We start from the raw sequence: 19,246 nt of genomic DNA, 5'->3' as shown, positions 1-19,246 counted from the left end.
AAGCTAAAATAACATATACCCTAAAAATGTCATCCAATACCTCTCTATAGGAAAGAAATATGATCTCAGGTAAAACGTGAAACATTTGTATGCAAGAACAACGTTAAAAACCCACATCATTTCAGTATGTGGAATGCATATATGAACACGATGTTTAACTCCATTATGATTTATCATGATTTTGATTGTAATTTTTATAATCATAATTTATAATGGCTGTGAAAAATCACCATTACATCACTATATGGTTACACTACACTTACACTTTATGTATTAAAAAATGACACCTGCAATACAGAAAGTGAATAAATGTAATAGAAACTGATGGAGGGTAGGATTTAGCTTCTTAGCTTCTTAGCTTCTTCCTACTTATTTTTGACATGTGGAACAGTGAATAGAATGATGTGATGTATTCCATTGTAATTTGATGCATGTTCAAATAAAATTAAACCATTACTATTACTGGCGTATATCAGGTAAAATGGATTATTAGTAATTATTAACAAGTCAACGTCAACAGTAAAACAAGAAGAACATAATAGCTAAGTCAGCTATGTTTAGTCATGTGAACAGACATGGAAGCAAGGTGACTTTAGAGGGAGTGAAAAAAGAAAGTCAGAGCCTTTTTGTAGTCACTGGAAGTGAAGGCGATCAGGATGAATGGGGAGAGAGGTAAAAAGGGGATCATGGAGAAAATGAAAGCGGCCCAACAGATGAAACTCCTGCTGGAAAGAAATAAGAAATAAGAAAGGAAATGGACAGAAAGAGAGAGGGATAGTCGAGGTGGGGAGTGAGACAGGAGGGTCAAGCGAAGGGCAGGACGAGTTAGAGCGAGATGGAGAGCAAGAAGAGAAAGTGTGTCATCCATGACAGATTTGTATTCCACTGTGAGTGGCTGACCTTAGTAAACTCGCCTCACACACACATACACACACACACACACACACTATAACTGCTTTTACTCTGTCACCTCACATACGTGCGCACACACACACACTCACATTTTCTCCAATCTTCAACAGGAGGTGTGTGTAGTCTGGGGGATGGGATGTATGGCAGTGAGGGGTTTCCGTCTGTTGCCATGGTGACAATAGACCCTCTCGTCTTTGTTCATGCCAGTGAACAGATACATATTAAGTGTTTGCCTGACACCGCAAGAGTAAAGGCTTCTTGTGAAAAATTGCAAACTAAAACTACATTGTAAAGATAACAGTTAATGTCCTGCAACAAAGTGGATATTAGCAGCAACAGTTAATGGATTTTAGCAACTCACATTAAGCTACTTTGGAGTTTTTAATTGGTTTCCAATGTGTCTGACTTTCCTCGTATTCCCCACCATGTACGTTAATAAAAATGTGACAGTATTGTCGCCTTGTACATTTATGGCAAGTATGCAGACCCAAAATATATCACAACAGTAATCCCTTAATTATCACCATTAACTGGTTCCAGACCCTACTGAGATAGTGAAATTCACAGAGGTAGGACTCCTTGTTTATAAATAGAATATTTTTGTAACATTATTACAACCTTTTAGACATGAAATAACACCCCTATAGTCACCTATACACTTGTATTACCAAATATAGTAGACATGATAAGAGAGAAGGGCTGCGAGTGGTTAGTGCGCAGGCCACACAGCTAGGAGACCCGAGTTCGATTCCTTGCATGTTCTCCCTGTGCATGCATGGGTTTTCTCCGGGGACTCCAGTTTCCTCCCACATTCCAAAAACATGCTCGGTATGAACACCATAGGTATGAATGTGAGTGTGAATGGGTCCAGGTGACCAGTCCAGGGTTTACCCTGACTCTCGCCCGAAGACAGCTGGGATATGCTCCAGCACGCCCGCGCCCCTCGTGAAGATAAACACTAAAAAATGAATGAATGAATGAATAGTAAATGGTTTATTTTAAACCATTTAAGACATAAAAGAAGGCTCATTCTCTGTTGTGTTGCTGTAAATGTGTTCCTAGGGAAGCAGAGTGGTAGCCAGACGGGAAGCGACATTGGGAATTTAGAGTTATGTTTTAGCTTGGCTGCAGTAGTAGCGCATGTTGGGGATCACAGTCATCCCTCGCCACCTCACACTTGGAATTTCACTCTTTCACTCTAAGAAGGACAGAGATACTATTTTTCTCATATCACATTAGTGCACAAGTTAACAATCAAATGAACCACGTAGGTGTAGTATTTAATCAGCATCTATAAGTGTGAGTAAACACCACTCATTATGCATGTTAGCCAATGGAGCAAATCCACAAGGAAATTAGGCGTCTATAAATATGTCAATCTAGACACTCTGATACAAAAGAAAACTGTGGTGAGACCACTGTTTGGTCTAGCGACAGTGCCACTGAGGAATAGACGGGAAGCAGAACTGGAGGTAGCAGAGATGAGGATGCTGAGGTTCACATTGGGAGTGACCAGGATGGATAGGATCAGGAACGAGTACATCAGAGGGACATTACATGTTAGAGGCCTTGGATATAAAGTTAGAGAGGCCAGACTGAGATGGTTGGGACATGTCCAGAGGAGAGACAAGTAGACAAGTACTTTGTGAGCACACACATGGTGTTTGCACATCATTCTCACTTCCCCAGTTCTGACGAGTGCAGTTCAGAGGCCAGTGGTTGCGGCTGCAGAGGCCCAGCAGAGGCGGGCAAACCTGCTTTTCATTCAGGATTTCAGTTAATAATGTGAGAAGACTAGAAATAAATGCATTGTGAAATACAAAACGTGTGTTGTGGATACCAGCATTTTGTTCATGTTCTGGTAAAACAAGCATATTGGCTTTGTTTGGCTTGAAATAAGCTATGCTATTTTATTTGAATGTATAACACACAAGGTATGCTGGGTAACCTCCTCTTGCAGAAGAGTGCACATTGGCTGATATTTATATCAGTGTGTAAGTGTCCATTTCTACATCTGCATTGTCCATGTAGTAGAGTTATATTTCCAGTTATTGTGAATATGTGGGGATTCACGGCGTTATTTGCAGGTATTAAAACAGCAGTACTGAGTGTCATTTCAATCGGCGACGCCCGGCCACCCAGCGACAGCCACAAACGGCTTCAAAGTGCTTTGAGACGGCCGATTTAATGAAATTCTGCTCGATAAGACCTGTTTGATAGGAGAAGAGAGGCAGACAGAGACGTCTATCTTCCATTCACCTTCACAGGATACATTATATTAGAACACGGGATACAGACACACTATATTAGAATACAGACTACATGCACAGTCTAATTCAAGTAGAACAACAGAAACACACTCTAATTCCCTTGGAGGAAAAACATCCCACTTCTATGGACAGCCCTCTGCTGCACACCTTCAAAAAACAAATATGTTACAATATGAAAAAAATAATGTCAATGTCAAGATAAAATGTTTTTTTAAGAAGTCATATTAGAACAAACAAAGTTAGAATTTGGGGAATACTAGATTGAAGAAAAATATATAATATTATAGGAATAAAGTTGGAAAAATTATAATATTATGAGTATGCCTGATTGGTTGAAATTTTACAAGGATAAAGTCACTATATTAAGAGAAAAAAAGTTGTATTTTAACAAGAAAAGTTGACATTTTACAAGAATGAGCTGGTAATATGAGGAAAAATCTTGTCATTAGTAGCATAAAGTTGAAATATTAAATGAAAAGATTTTTAGGAATTAGGTTGTGGAAAGGTTATAATGTTATGAAAATAAAGTCAAAATATTATGGGAATAACATCATAATGATGAGAAGAAAATTTACAAATGGAAAATAGTTGGAAACTTTTTTTTTGGTTATCAGTAATCAGTAATCAAGTGAGAAAAAAAGTATAAAAAAACATGCTCACACATTGTAAAACAGTTATTTAAATATACTGTACTTCTTCAAACAATAACAGAGACTAAGCACAACATTTCTGGAGGCTACATGTGAGTATGCCGTTTGATAGCTTCTGGCAGAAAGGGCTCGCTTTAGCGCTCCCTTCGACACGTAGAACTGCAGAAGTTGTGAAGCAGAAGCTGTGCTCTGTTGCTGATCATATGACTGTCCAGGGTGCTGTAAGGCGATGAGGGACATTGTTCACGATAGCTCTGATCTTCTACGGCGTTCTGTCTCTGATCACCTCCTCCAATGTCTGATGCCCACAACTGCCTCAGTTGTATCTTTTCATTTTTTAGTACTTTGGACGCCACTTTCTTAGTAAGCCCTGGACTTTTCTCTGCAGGTAAAAGGTCCACATGGATTATCTTGGTATCAAAGCAAAGGGGATACTTTGACGGTTACGTACGCTCTTTACGACTGGTTAAGAGTATTAGTGTTTTGTTTCATGACATATACTACGGCCCTATAATTTCTGTGTTAGCGGAATCATGGATGGAATCGTGGAAAACAGAATTTACTGCTGTGGTCTAGCAGTTTTACAGGTTAAGCATGATCTATGAAAAGATGAACATACATTTTTCACGTTTTTACATTGTTTATATTTTATTGATAAACATGTGTTACAGAAAGAAAAACCCAAGGAATGATTTATCAATAAAACCTAATGAAACTAGTCAGTTGTCCAAACCCCTAGCGTGCCTTAAAGACATCAAGAGCTGAATGCCTTAAATGCTTTTCTGTTCAATTCAGATCAAACTGAAATCAAAGTCCTTGGTTCGCAGCACCTCAGAGACAAGGTTGCAAACGAGATAAATGCCCAAGATGGTCTTGCAATCACCCCGGACAGCGCAGTCAGGAATCTTGGCATCATCTTTGATCAGGATCTTTCCTTCAGTTCCAAAATACAATAAGTGTCAAGAACAACATATTTTCATCTAGGAGATCGAAAAAAATCAGAAATGACCTGCCAGTATGAGATGCCAAAAGCTTGTTCATATTGTTGTGACGTCCTAAAGCTAATACTGAGCCAGAGATTGAAATCCCAAATGTGATTTCCAAGCACAAAGACAGAAGATCCCAGAAGGTTACAAATGTTTGGGCCCCACTAATTGTGGTTCTTTAAAGTCCTGTCTACTATCATCTACTGACCTAATGGTTCACTTGAAATCACGATCTTCATTTCCTATTAGCCTCCACCCTCGACCATATAGTATCCATATACTCTGTTGTGACCTGCAGAAGACCTCAAAGGGGATGGCAAGAGACAAAGGGAAATGTTTGTCTTCCTTCCTTTCATGGCATTGATGTTTCTGCGACATCTACTTTTATGGATCGGAGAAAGTAGAAGGTCATCCGTATAGTGCGTGTGTGCATGTGTCCTCGCCAATCAATCGGATAGAGGTTGGAGGTTTGCACCCCACCTCCTCCACCTAAATGTGTCACCATGCTGCGTGTGCATGTGTTGTCACTTACAATATTGATCTCCTTTTTGATGAAACACCTTCCCATCAGTCCCTTACATCAGTCACTGGACGAGTGTGTAGAGTGTGTTTGTGCGTGCATGACAAGTGAAGAGTTATTGACAACCGCCTTTCCCAGCGAAGACCTCTTTTTGAAACCACTGCATATAATGTTCAGTCAACATTTATTCCTTCAAGTTATGTAACATTGTGGTTTTGGATTGGACCCCGGATGAACAGACAGAGGCATTGATAGCAAAAAAGTCTGTAATCAGTGAATACATGATAAGGATTTTCTTTCATGACCATTAAAGATAATGATGAGCTGGACTCGTTTCACTCTGCAAAAATGCATATTTGTAATGGATACTCTTCATAGCCTAATACTAACAGATATTCCACTAGGGAATATCTAGGAAGGAAATACAACATGAAACTAGTAGGAAGAACAAATACAAATTCAAAGACAGGACAAAAAAATTTAATGTGACAATTAACTTGTTTTCGGCGCAAATCCTAGATAGTTTTAGTAATTAGTTTGTAGTGTGGAATGTTAGGAATATTACTCCAAACAATAGGCATTATGTAGTGAGGTTTGACGTATTTAAACCTGATATTCCCTACCACAGACACGGGCTGGCACTTTTACATAGCTAATGACTTTTTGCTATCATGTAGGAGTTTATCAGGCTATGCAAGTTTCATACAGCGCTGATGGTTTGAGGGAGCCAGTGGTTTGTTTCTCCGCCTCCGTGGTCTTGAGGACATCCTTATGGCATTTTTTTTGTGATGTGGTTGGTCATATGAACCATCATATTTAATTGGATGTCATGTCTTGTATGTGACATGATTTGTATTCAGCTGTGGACTTGACAATATGAATGAAATATACAACCACACTGCCAACAACAACATATTTGCTATTGTTAGCACATTGTTGTGATCATGTGGACTCTGCATCTGGCACTGCTGGATGGAAGTGCCGGGGCGGAGTCTGGGATGGACGACTTGAGTCGGAACGCTTATATTGGAGATTTTAGATGAATTCTTTTTGCTGTTACCATACCATACCAAACCATAGGCCGGAAAACATCCTAAAAAATGTGTATAAAAATAGTCTGAATAGATGCACACCACAATATTGACATATATGAACATTTATTTCCTCCTCACCCCACAAATATAAAACCACCTCATGTTCCACATGCTGGTCCCAAACTAGTCCGACAACCCTTTCCCATCTGAGCAGTGAGTATGTGCAATAATAACCTCATATCCTACCATTTACATTTTTATACATTGTCCTATTGGGCTTCATACAGTATGTAAGTTATATTGTGTTCACTAAATGACATTCACGCATTTGCACTCTGGAAACGCTGTGGTTTAATACAGTTGGCATTTCTTTGTGACGTGTCTTATGTTCATGATTTTTTTTTTTATCCAGCCCAAACATGTTGAACCATCATATTTAATTGGATGTCATAGACCTTTGACAGAGGCAATGAGCCGCAAATATTTCCCGATGAGCTAGTTAGCAGCACGGTGGTGTGAATGTGAGTGTGAACGGGTGAATGAGCAGTGAGGGGGCCTAATAAATCACTCTGATTTATGTGGACATTAAGGTGCCATATGATACCATACCTCATGCAGTATCAGCTCGACCAGGGTTTGCCTTCATGTGATAACACACAGTTGTCCAAAGGGTGGCCCGGGGGCCATTTGCAGCCGGTAGCTATTGGCCCGCGAAACAGTGTAGAAATAAAGTTAAACACTAAACAGTAAAAATGAGAAAAAGAAAAGAAAAAGGAAGAGAATAGCATAGAAAAGGGATTATTTTTAGCCTTTTTATATTTTTGGAATTTCATGCATACGGCCCTGTGATCACCATGCAGAACATACGCATGCACTTGGTTATAATAACTAAATTAATTTTCTCTTTGCACATGGAGTGGAGTATTTTTTGTATACTTACGAGCAAATATATAAGATATATTAAAACATGACTAGTAAATACGATGTAAACAACATGCTTGACAACTTGAAATATATACACTTCTTCTGTGGAGCTCAGAAGAACCAAGACTTGAGGGCACTGCGTCCAAGTCGCCTGCCCGAGGAGGAGCACTCATTGTCAGACACACTTTGTCAGAGGTACCGCTGGTTAAGTGGAGCTTGCAAACAATCTTGGCACCACATCAGTCGTGGAAATGTGATCAGAACACATATTTTGCTGGACTATCCGTGTTCCAGAAATCAGTGAGCAGGTATGACAGGTGCATGTATGTACACTCTATAATGCTACAAAACAACTGCTTACTTACACCAAATAAACACGGTGCTAACATTGTGAAGTCTCCCACAAATGAATGCAGCAGAGTGGGGAGGAGGACGGGCGTACTCTGGCACGTACATATAAGAAAGTATGGATCACTGTGACATCACAGGTAGCCAAAAAAAAAAAAAAAAACGAGTGTTCAGAGTCAAATTTATAGGTCAGAAAAGTGGAAAAAAACAGAATAGATTCTCTTTCATAGTTGCAAAAAGTGAGTATAATACAAGAAAATCAAAACAAATATGTTTAGAACTGCAAATGAACTTGCTTTTATGTTTCGCTCTTTTAATTCCCCAGACAAGATGGAGCTTGTGTGCTTTAAGATGGGGAATGGGCCAAACCTGTTGACTTTTGTTGCTTCACTCTTATCATGATTTTTGAAAAATACATTATTTAAAAAATCATGTCGTTTTGTGTTTGAATATGGCCAATTATTCAGCAAAAATGTGCAAATTTAAGTATTTTCTTACAATGTGTGAATGGTGGGATACAGAATGCAGAAGCAGTCAGCAGTGACAGGAATAAACTGGGGTAGGCAACAAAAAGAGAACTAAGGATACCAGAGGCTGCAGCTAGCAGCACTTCAGGAAAAAGGCTAACGATGCAAAAGGTCTTTTGGCAAGGAGGACAGGAACAACTGGAGTATGCCCAGAAATGGAGGCGCTGGCTCGGGAAGCGCAGAAATTTGCGAGTGATGAGTGAGCTGGCAGGAGTGTGAGGTAAAAAACTGTCCCTACTTCGCCGAAGTTAAAGGCAGCCTAGATTAGGCGCAGGTGTGTCCAATTGTCCCCAGTTGGCCAGTTGGCCCAACTGTTGGTGAGGCAGAGAGACAGTGAGAGAGAGAGAGAGAGAGAGAGAGCGACAGAGAAAGAGAGAGAGACCAACACAACAAGGTACCACAGCAGGTGACCATCACACATTTTAGTCAAAATGTCAAGCATAAAAATGGTTAAGTGGAGAAACATGCAAATTTAAGGCATTCAGAAGACACATGCAAATATGTTGTAATGACATGTTGTATTCAACACAATGTTCGGTGAGAAACACAAGCACCAGACTAATCACCAGTTTTGATCCGTCCATCACAAAGTTTTGGCGGTCACCACAAATGAAATATATAAGTATAAATACATAGAAACGTATTAATCATCCTAAATCTATTTAACTTTTATCTACACAAAGACGCACATGTGCACATGCACGTACACACACACACACACTGAATTGTTTGAGATTGTACTCACTCATCCACAGTGGTGGAGATTTATGAGAATAAATATGTTCAAGGAATTTAACCAGAGCTAAGGTGTTTGTGCAGTGTGTGTGTGTGTGTGTGTGTGTGCATGCGTGTGTGTGTGTGCAGCTGTTTTTAATGGCAGCTGGCTGAAATGAAGCCTGAAATTGAGTGCAGGGAGAAAAAGAGAAGTATGAATTTTGAAGCAGGGTAAAGTTGAAGCGAATGAACAAGCACATCAGCCTCTTCTGCATAAATCGAGGTTAAAAAAAACAAGCGGATGAAAAAGAGAAGTAAGGCAAATATTAATTGCCAAAGTGATCAAGGTTAAACAACTGCATATATCAGCATCACACATGAGCATGTTGCATGTCTCTCATCCTCTCGCTCTTTCTATACTACAGTAACACATGTAGGCTTTTAAAATATGCTGAGGTTTATGTTTACAATTTTGGATGTTTGCAAGTTTTTTATGACCTGAAAAAACAAATCTAGCTCAGTTATCTTTGCAAAAGAACTACGTTAACTAATTTCAGTGTGAATACTGAAATGCTGAAGCTCATGTCGCGGGACTCTGCTTTGCAAGCGTCTTGTGTCTTCACTGTATTCTTTAATGGTGCTAATAAAAAATAGTCTGTAAAATGTGTATCAATTGACAAGAGTTTGTCACCTGCGAAAGCTATATATGCCAACGTGTGTGATTGCACACGTTTCAATCTCATTCAACTTTCTGTCATTTTTTTAAACTATTTGCATTATGTTCGACGGTCTATGGTCGAGCTAGAAGTGGCTGTCACATTGTAATCTACTTTTTAACCTTCAAAAAACACAGAATATTGAGTTTTAGGACTACATAAACATTGAAACTATGTAAAGAAACTTTAGACTTTCTTCTTTTATCCATCCATCCATTTTCTGTACCGCTTATCCTCACGAGGGTCGCGGGCATGCTGGAGCCCAACTCTCTTCTTTCATCAGAAAAAGCCTTTTTGGCTCTTTTTAAATCGCAGTAGAACATAGAAAAATTTGCTTTTTTCTGCAGAAATGCAAATTCAAGCAGAACGGTGACTGAGGTCCATGTTTTTTGTTTTTTTTTTCGCTTTTGTGACACCTCAAACAAACTGTTGTTTACTTCTATGAAACAACAAAAAACAACAGGATAAAAGATAAAAAGATTTTGTTGACAAAATTACTACATTTATCCACCATTTTATAACATAACACAAAACAAAATATTCATCTATTTACAGAGGTTTGCGTGTGTTTGAACTGTTTATAGATTGTGCTCATGTGTGCATGCATGCTTGTGTGCGCGTACGCGCCAGCAAACATTTATAGACGAACAACAACAACAACGTCACCAATGTCACTCACCCCTATCCTTCACGATCGCACCAGATCCACAGCCAGACAAACTCTGTGCCGATGTAAGCTGCCTGTATTTTTGACTTCCGTCTTATATCCAAGAAAACAGCTGAAATCTGAAAGATGCATAAGACTTTCATCTGGAGCTCCCATAAGAAAAAAGCGAAAGACGTCGATAGACGATATAATTTTTAGAAATGTCCTGATATATAGCCGACATGAATATTAAAAGGCTCAGTTCGAGCCCATTGGCGACTCCAAATTGTCCATAGGTATGAATGTGAGTGTGAATGGTTGTTTGTCTATATGTGCCCTGTGATTGGCTGGCCACCAGTCCAGGGTGTACCCCGCCTCTCACCCAAAGACACCTGGGATAGGCTCCAGCACTCCCACAAACCTTGTGAGGATAAGCCGTAGAAAATGAATGAATATTAAAATGTATAAATAATGATTTCAGCAAGTCAGGCTCAAACCAGCAACCACCAGGTTGAGGAACAACTACTGTACCTCATGAGCCATGTCATAGCCCATGTGTCCTGAATGAGTGACCATTTTGACATTGGATTGGTTTGAATCAGTTGAGAAATGTAGGATTTTGCAGTCAATCTGTGTTGATATCACTGCCACATTGTGTCGTTGTCAACAATCATGTTTCAATGAAAGTAAAAATAACTTTAACGTTTCACACATGGAGTCACACGGAGTCTGACGCTCTTTTATACCTTTATTTTGACCTGCTGATCTGAAGACATCAACAGCAACGTGATATATGTGTGTCTAACATCCAGCGCCTCTAGTTTGTTCATCCTGGGAACAACACTTCCTCATTGTCACTACAGGAACATAAGATGCATTCACGGACACTCCGAACATTATGTGTGTATATAACAATAATACACAGAAAATCAGAAATAGAGTACATATAAATGTATATAATCCTGTCCTGTCATTTATCTTTGGTTCAATAAAATACAGTAAAAATGGGCATATGTCTGAAATATTTGCAAACATGATTAATTATGATTAAATAGTTTGAAAACAGTGATTAATCTGAATACAAATTTTCATAATTTGACATCCCAATATTTTTTAAAAGTGTCTCAGTTCTATGCATCTATTGTTTTTTCAAATGAAGAATGAAAACAAGATAATATTTTTTTGACATCTGGAACACCACAGTCGAAAGCGAACTTCTCTAAAGATCACTCTGGCAGTAGAGACAACATAAATGCAGAGTAGCTTGTAAAAATGTGACATTTGGACTGGAAAACACGGGCTGCTTGTGTGTGTGTATGGTCTGTCGGCAGCCAGACTGCAGTGTCAACTTAAAATGTATTCAGATGATTTTTATGGGCTTCTTCTGTTGTGTCTAGCTCTGTTATTTTGCATACTCATCTATTTGTAGCACAGTGGCACTTTGCTGCTCCGAGTCTCCTCGACTTGCTCACCAGGTCGCCAAGCAAGAACCGCTAGTGTTCCCATATCTGAAATATTGTGCGGCCATATGGAGAAATAGGTGCTGAAAACAATCTGTTACACTATAATATAAAACATATATTTTTTTAACAACAAAGGAGACGTACGCCCTCAAGAAACAAAATTAATGCAAAACATTTGCACGCGCGAACAACACTAAAAAAAACCTTCTGCATATTAATATTTGGTGTCAACCTGTAGAACAAAGAACGGGCAAATTTGGTGTCAATGTGATACTAAGTAAATACAGGGCCAGTATATATGTTTGACTTGAAATTCACTTTTTTTTTTTTATTCACTTGAAACATACACAACATCCAACTGTGATGCAGTCTCACCACAACAGTTGCATTTGGGGTGCCTACTGTATGTACACAGTGAAATGTACATATCTAATTCACAGGTGATTAGACCTCATGATTGTTGCGAACGTGTGCCACAGGCTGTCCACAATAAAAGGCCAATCCAAAATGTGCAGTTTTATCACACAACACATTGCCAAAGATATTGCAAGTGAGCTTGCAATAAGGATGCTGAATGGAATATCCACCATGTTTCCTGTGAATTTGGCAACGCAGTTGACCGATTAATTGGGGACAAATGCTCAATAGGGTCGTGGGGGTATGCTGGAACCTATCCCAGCTGTCTTCGGGCGAGAGGTGGGGTACACCCTGGACCAGTCGCCAGCCAATCAAAGGGCACATATAGACAAACAACCATTCACACTCACATTCATACATATTTGGAGTCGCCAATTAACCTAGCATGTTTTTGGAATGTGGGAGGAAACCGGAGTATGCGGAGAAAACCCAGGGAGATCATGCAAACTCCACACAGAGATGCCCAAGCATAGAATTGAACGCAGGTCTACCCGATCTGCTGACTGTGTGGCCAACATGCTAACCACTCTGTATGAGCAAATAAAGTGCCACAATATAGGATTCAATACTAATAAATATAATATTTTTGCAGTTAAACCATAGAAAACCTATTGACTATGTAAACATGTTTTTTTTTACATTATTAGAACCCCGTAGACATGAAATAACAACCCTATAGTTACCGTTACACAGTCTACACGAGATTGCACAAATATCATTCCACAAGGACTCTAGCCTCTAATGTATTTCTTCTAAATTTAAGGGTAAAAGCCACAAATGTACCATTTAAAATACTCACATTCGATGGCGTCTGGCACTTTGAGATTCATTCATGAAGAAAACACCTCTCCAGTTTTCCCTTGCCGGGATAGATGGCAGACAGTGATGGCAGTGTAAGGTGCCATGCTGATGTTTATGTTGTGGATGGAGTGGCTCATGGTGGGAGTGGGATTATGGCAGGGCAGGTGTATGTTATGGACAACATAAGTGTATTTTATAATTATTTTCATTATTATTAGAGGCGAGTTAGATGCCCTGGAGATTGTTCATTTGAGAATTTTCTGAGATCTGTGGTGGAGATTTGTCTTTGTGCCCCCCTTGGATGATGAGTTTGTGGTGCTCTAAATAGACCAGTGTTTTAAAGGGGAGAATGTTTTGGTTCTGTGGTGTTAGTCCTCTTAGTGATGCTGGTCCTTCAGCTGATGTTTGAGTGACATGGAGCATCCAGGACACCCAGAAGTTCAGAGGTGATGAAGGGAGCAAAAACCAAAGTTTTGCGTTTATATTTTTGTTGAGTGTACTGCATCTGCAATGAATGAAAAAGCCAACAGCACATCTACAGTAAATGATTAGTGGTCGTCATCATATCTTTGTTTGCTGCCAATCAAATATAACCTGCACTAAACAATGGCGACACACTGCTTTCATCTCAAGCAGTTGTATTTGTGAGTCACCGGGAAGGCCAAGTGTTCCCACACAGGTGACTTTAACCACAGAAGAGGCATTTCAAACTCTTCTAATTGGTACTCTCCTTGGTCGTTAACAATTTCTGTCCCTCACTTAATGTGTACTGTATGGGAGAAACCATTACATTCCTGTTGTATTCTGATGTGTATTTGCTTTCAAATGTTTGATATGTTGTTACAAACCAGAACTCTCAGAAGATCTGCCTCTATTTTTTCTTGTCTTGGATCTTCTTTACCACTCTTCTTCCTCCTTTTTCCCCTTCTTGTCTCTTCCATGTCTTTTGTTCCTTATCTGTTCATCTGTTATTTTCTCCTTTTGTCTTTACTTTGCAACGCCACCTCCCTGCTACACCTCCCATCCATTCCCCGCTATGGTCGTCCCTTGTCCTTCCTGCATCTTTTCCCTCCCCCTACTCTGGATGAAACATTCACAGAAGCCACACCCACTCACTACAGGCCCGCCCACACGCCTCCTCCCCCCCGACCACCTCCTGCTCCGCCTGCTCCTTCTGGCACCCCTTTGACTTACTCCTCCTCCTCTGATCCCCCACCAGTGTCCCCCAGCCCAGGCGTTGCCCTCCCCTCTGCCCCCCGCGACCTGGTCCCTGTCCTAGTGTCCAGCCGATTTGTGCGACTCAGCTGGCGACCCCCAGAGGAGACAGGAGGGTCCATCCAGACTTATGGCATTTACTACTCCCAGGACGGTGTTGAAAGGTAAGACTGTTTCCATGTTTTTCAGTTTTATAAGTTGTCCAGATATGGATACAAGCAGAAGACAATATGTGACGTCATGTCAAAGGTTGGACTCCAGATGCACAGAACAACAACACTGAGCAAAATAAAGAGGATTGTCACAACAAAGTTCAACAAAACCAAACTGTTTTGTTCTTTTGGAGAACTAGACAACTGCATTTGCAAATACACTAAAATGGAAGCGTTTGAGTGTAAAAAAGTTACTATAGAATAAGCAATGCCGGACATGGCCAAGAAAAACTGACTGCTTGTGTAATTAGGAATCAAGTTCTGTTTCCAGTAGGGTTGTGCGATATATTGTGATTTTATATACCAGTATACCGGTATACATTCTTCCAATGATAATAAAATACCTGGATAAATGATCAAACCAAACAAGCCGAGTTGATGACCGCACTGTGATGAATATATAAGATGAATGACATGCTATCATCTTGAGCAATGGAAGCTTGCAGGGGTTAGCTTGTGTGGTTGAGTGTCGCAATTCGGGCATGATGAGGATATTTTCACCACGTTGTATTTTACGGCTTCAATGTAAGGAACATTTTACAGTGCCCGATGACAACATGCGGGTTCTGAGTGAAAACATTTGAGAAGCACGTTTATTCTTGAACGTAGCTTGACTTAGCTGTAATTAATTAAATTCTCGACAGACTTGCTTGACCGTCCTTCAAAATAAGAGTGCTGTTTGCCTGATGTCTGTGTGAAGAAAACAAGAGTGTCATGAAGAATATTTTCCATATACAGTTGAACTTGCATTGGTGACTACATCTTCCTTAATCACAAGCATAGGCATTACAGTTTGTTGAAAATTTTACAGGAATGTGTGCAGAGGCTGACATCCCATTAGAACAGTTTCAATTTAAATTTCATATTGTGATACATCCCAAAAATATTATGATATATGCTAAGGTCCATATCGGCCAACACTAGTTTTCAGACTGGGATGTAAGTTGAGTAAGTTGACTATATACAGATAACACATAAAAGACATAAAATATAGTAATGAAAAGATTAAATACAAGAAAAGTAATAAAAAGAGAACCCATCCTTACTTTTATCCCTGTGGATGTCTTCACTCGGAAGGGCGTTGCAAGGAGAGACAAGCTTATTACTGTCCATTTGATTGGAGCAGGTCCTTTCACATGTTGAAAGATACTATCTCTATTCTTCATGATGGTCACAGTGGTTCAGCAGCTGGCACCCAACATGCAACCAATGTTGATTTCTCTATGTCCGTCTCCTAACTACATACTTTTCTGTTGGTACAATAGTAATCATTTTAAGCAGTGTTTGAGGAAGGACAATGTTATTTTTTGTTAACTTCTTTCCTTCAATATGTCTCCAAAGCATGAGACAGAAAGTGAAAATGAAGTCAAGTAAACGTAGACAGGGTAAAATGCTAAGAAAGTTTTGACGAGCATCGGTTGTGGTCCCTCTGCCACACTGCAACCTGGATGGTGAATGAAGATGGTATCATTGAACACATGAAAGGATCTGCTGTTACGAAATGGACAGTGATAAACGTCTTGTGTTGCTCCTGCTGATAAGCCTGTCTCGCCCTCCCTTGCAACGCCCTTTCCTGTGTGTAACACTGTGTGTGTGAGAGTTCTCTCCGGCATGTAAGATTAGTAGGAGACTCCAAATTGTGTGAGTGGTTTGTCTATACCTAGTATCTGCCCTGTAATTGACTGGCGACCAGTCCAGGGAGTACTCTGAACACGTCTGACATAGGCTCCAGCATACCCACAACCCGAGGTTGGACAAGTGGTACAGAAAATAGATGGATTGATGACTGCATATTACAGTATGTTTTTTTATGTTTTATGTATACAATGTAAGTGAGTTGTAAGGAGTTCATTTTAAAAAGGATCCCTGTGCATGAGGCAACCTCTGTAAAGGAATTGTTTGATGGGTTTGGAATAACTGGAACCTCAAACCCATTAAACCCTTTTAGGATGAAGCAGGACATTTGGTCCAGTTTTAGCAACCCCTGACTGGCACAAAATCGACATTACAGTACTTTATTATTGATGAGTTAGCAAGACCAATGACTTAGAGGATGCGTTTTGTGTTGCCCTGGATAAAACTTATTAAGTTGTCTTTATTTGCCAAGAGCAGAACAACCAATCCTGCGCTCATATCATTTATCCTTGGGGGTCGTATTAAAGCTGAGTTGAGTTCCCACCATCTCAGTTCAAGAGAAGCAAAAGAGGGACTTCTGCCATAGTCGAGATCCATGAGGAGAAAACTTTATACCTTCCATTAATTGGATTCTAAGTGAATGCAGACGGCAAATGAAAATGTAATAAAAGTTTTATTATCAGTGGGGGCCCCTTTCCTTAGTAGGCTGTGTTATTCTTTACTTTTCTTCAGCTTTTACTCATCACTGATGAAATGAAGCAATTAGTTGTCATTTGCATACACATCAAGTCCTGAGGCAAACCATTAAAGTTCCTTTCCTACATTTGCAACTCTTCATACTTATGTATAGCATGTACTTTTGTTCTACGTCATATGGAAGTGTCATAACATGAGGTTGGTGTGTTTGACTTCTCCCTGCTTTCATGTTTACATCACCCCTAAATCTTGTGTATCGGGAAATCTTGTCATGTTTTCATTTATCGGGAAATCTTGTCATGTTTTCATTTTCCGAGATCTTGTGACACCCCGACTAAATGTCACCCTGCCTCAGTTTGCAGTCAATACATGAATGGTGTGATTGTTAACTTGTATCACTTTTATTTAATATTTGTTTTTAATAGTGAAAGATGTGTTCCCTCTGGGCACACTGGGTGGAACTTTGAACTTACTTTGTTACTGTTGTAGACTCCCCTCACACCTTATGTTACTTTCCTGTTTCATTTTCTTGGAATAGACCAGGCTTTGGAATTGTAAATAGATAAATGCTATAAATAGAGACAGGGACACCATCTTGGATTGACAGTTTTAATCCAAACAGGATTTAAATTAACGGTTTTATTTTTATGTTTTTGGTTTGGGTTAATTTGTTTTCGAAAATGTTAATTTGTATGTTAATATTTTGAGCATCCTGGCCACCGAAAAAACGGGTTGGTTGAAGTGTTACCACTTCCTGTAAATCTGGGATTTACCTTCCAGTTTTGGTAATTGTTTACCTTATTGTTTTTGCACTTCTTGGCCAAATATCCAATTCTTCTTTATTGTTTGCTGATACCCATTAGACATACGTATATCTGCCTGGAGCCACCCCTTCATTCCTGATTAATGGAGTAGTGTTTTAATAGAAATGTCACCTTTGTATATGCAGTGGTTCCCAAACTTTGCTTGCAGCGCCCCCTGTTTTGGAAGTAAAATCATCTTCAGCAATATTCAATAACCCGCTACAAATGATGATGATGCACGTGTTTGCGTGGGAGGAAGACTATGACGAGGAAGACTGTGACAAGTGGATCAGACATTTTCATGAGCTTGTTGGGTATCGTGGAGAGAGGAATGTGACCATTTCTAAGCCTGGTGACTTCATAATGCAAATTAGTTGAGTGAATTTACTCCCATCGCAAAGTTTGGGTCATACTGATGACTTTTCTCATTTACAGTATGCATTTATTTGTAACAATCGTCAAGCTACAACCATTCAAAATGGTAATATCAAAACCGAATATTTTCTTGAAAAAAACTCTGGCACCTAAAAGGTTAATAATGAAGCGTGTTCACAGGAGCCCCCCTCCTACCCGTCATAACGTCAGACCCCCTCTCCCTAACCCCCCACTTGCCACAAAACCACTGGTGTAGTTTACTGTTGTATTGTGTAACATTAACCACGTTTACATGGACCCAAATATTCCAATTTCATTCGGGTTATTTGCTCAAACGGAAAGAATGTAACCTTTGTATACACCTCATTCCGAAAGAAAAGTGCCAATCTGAATGAATATATAATCGGATTCACAGGGGTGGAATATTCCTTTCCCCAATCCGATTGAGGTATCTTGTACCCGCTCAATCGGAAAATTGTCAGGGTGCGTTCTTTCAACGCATGCTCAGCTGTGACGTAGTACGCAGACGTCTCTCAGGTTTTGAAAATGGTGGCGAGCAGTCATCACTGGACTATAGCGGAAAGTTCGTTTTTGATACAAACTTTAAAAGAACTGAACGTTCCATTTGTCGCTTTAAAAAAAAAGCGTAGCAACTGTCCCAACAACCGTGGTAATCACACTCCCGTCCGCCATCTTCGATGAATCACATGATGTTGTTTACGTTTTACTGCGCATGCCCCATTGACTATTCCCTTTGATTATAGCGGTGCATGTAGACAGGAGATTGGAATATTCCTTTCCGTGTATACACTGTTTTCTGGTACGTCATTCGGAAAGATTCCATTCGGAAAGAGGAGAATCTCCTTAGTAAACGTGGCTGTTGTCACTTGGTGTTGCACTGAAGTGTTCATCTAGGTTTACTGATTGGGTTGGATCATGGGGGTGTGGCTTATGACTATGGACACATGCACATGCGTAGCCAACTGTAATGTGATCATTCCGCCAATTACATTTGAGTGGCATGTGTAGAGTGGGGGTGTGTGTGGGTGGTGTGGGGGTGTGAGGGGGTTGGTAATAAGGTAATAGATGGACAAGCATCGACACAAACACACCACACACGCACACACATATAATACTGTTGGTCCTCTGCACTCTGTGACCATTGGAGAAATTGTAAATACGTAAACGTGTCGAGACTAAAATGACCTGGCAGGGGAAACACCACACGTATTCCATTTATTGCTGAGCTACATTCCTTCTTTGTTGGTCATTTATGAAACACAAAAATGAAAAGTGCCTCTTTGTTGTCAAAGACAGCGCCACAATTAATTAGAGAAATGAATGTTTTTGTGACGTCTCAATTAATACTGCCTTTAAATCTA

The 19,246-nt window shown here is 39.8% G+C and overlaps 1 protein-coding gene across 3 annotated transcripts in view; it reads left to right on the top strand.

Moving 5' to 3' along the window:
* The window catches only part of dcc (DCC netrin 1 receptor), a 278,686-nt gene that overhangs the window by 140,388 nt on the left and 119,052 nt on the right, over positions 1-19,246 (top strand). For 2 of the 3 annotated variants that reach the window (XM_058057939.1, XM_058057938.1), the window contains exon 8: positions 14,148-14,307. In XM_058057939.1, coding sequence (XP_057913922.1) covers positions 14,148-14,307 — 160 coding nt within the window. Of the gene's footprint in view, positions 1-14,027; positions 14,308-19,246 lie in introns of all 3 variants that reach the window. The other variant, XM_058057936.1, reaches the window with a different exon arrangement.

The sequence above is a fragment of the Doryrhamphus excisus genome, chromosome 19, assembly GCF_030265055.1.
Source record: "Doryrhamphus excisus isolate RoL2022-K1 chromosome 19, RoL_Dexc_1.0, whole genome shotgun sequence".
Classification (NCBI taxonomy): domain Eukaryota; kingdom Metazoa; phylum Chordata; class Actinopteri; order Syngnathiformes; family Syngnathidae; genus Doryrhamphus; species Doryrhamphus excisus.
This window is presented reverse-complemented; position numbering and strand designations above follow the sequence as displayed.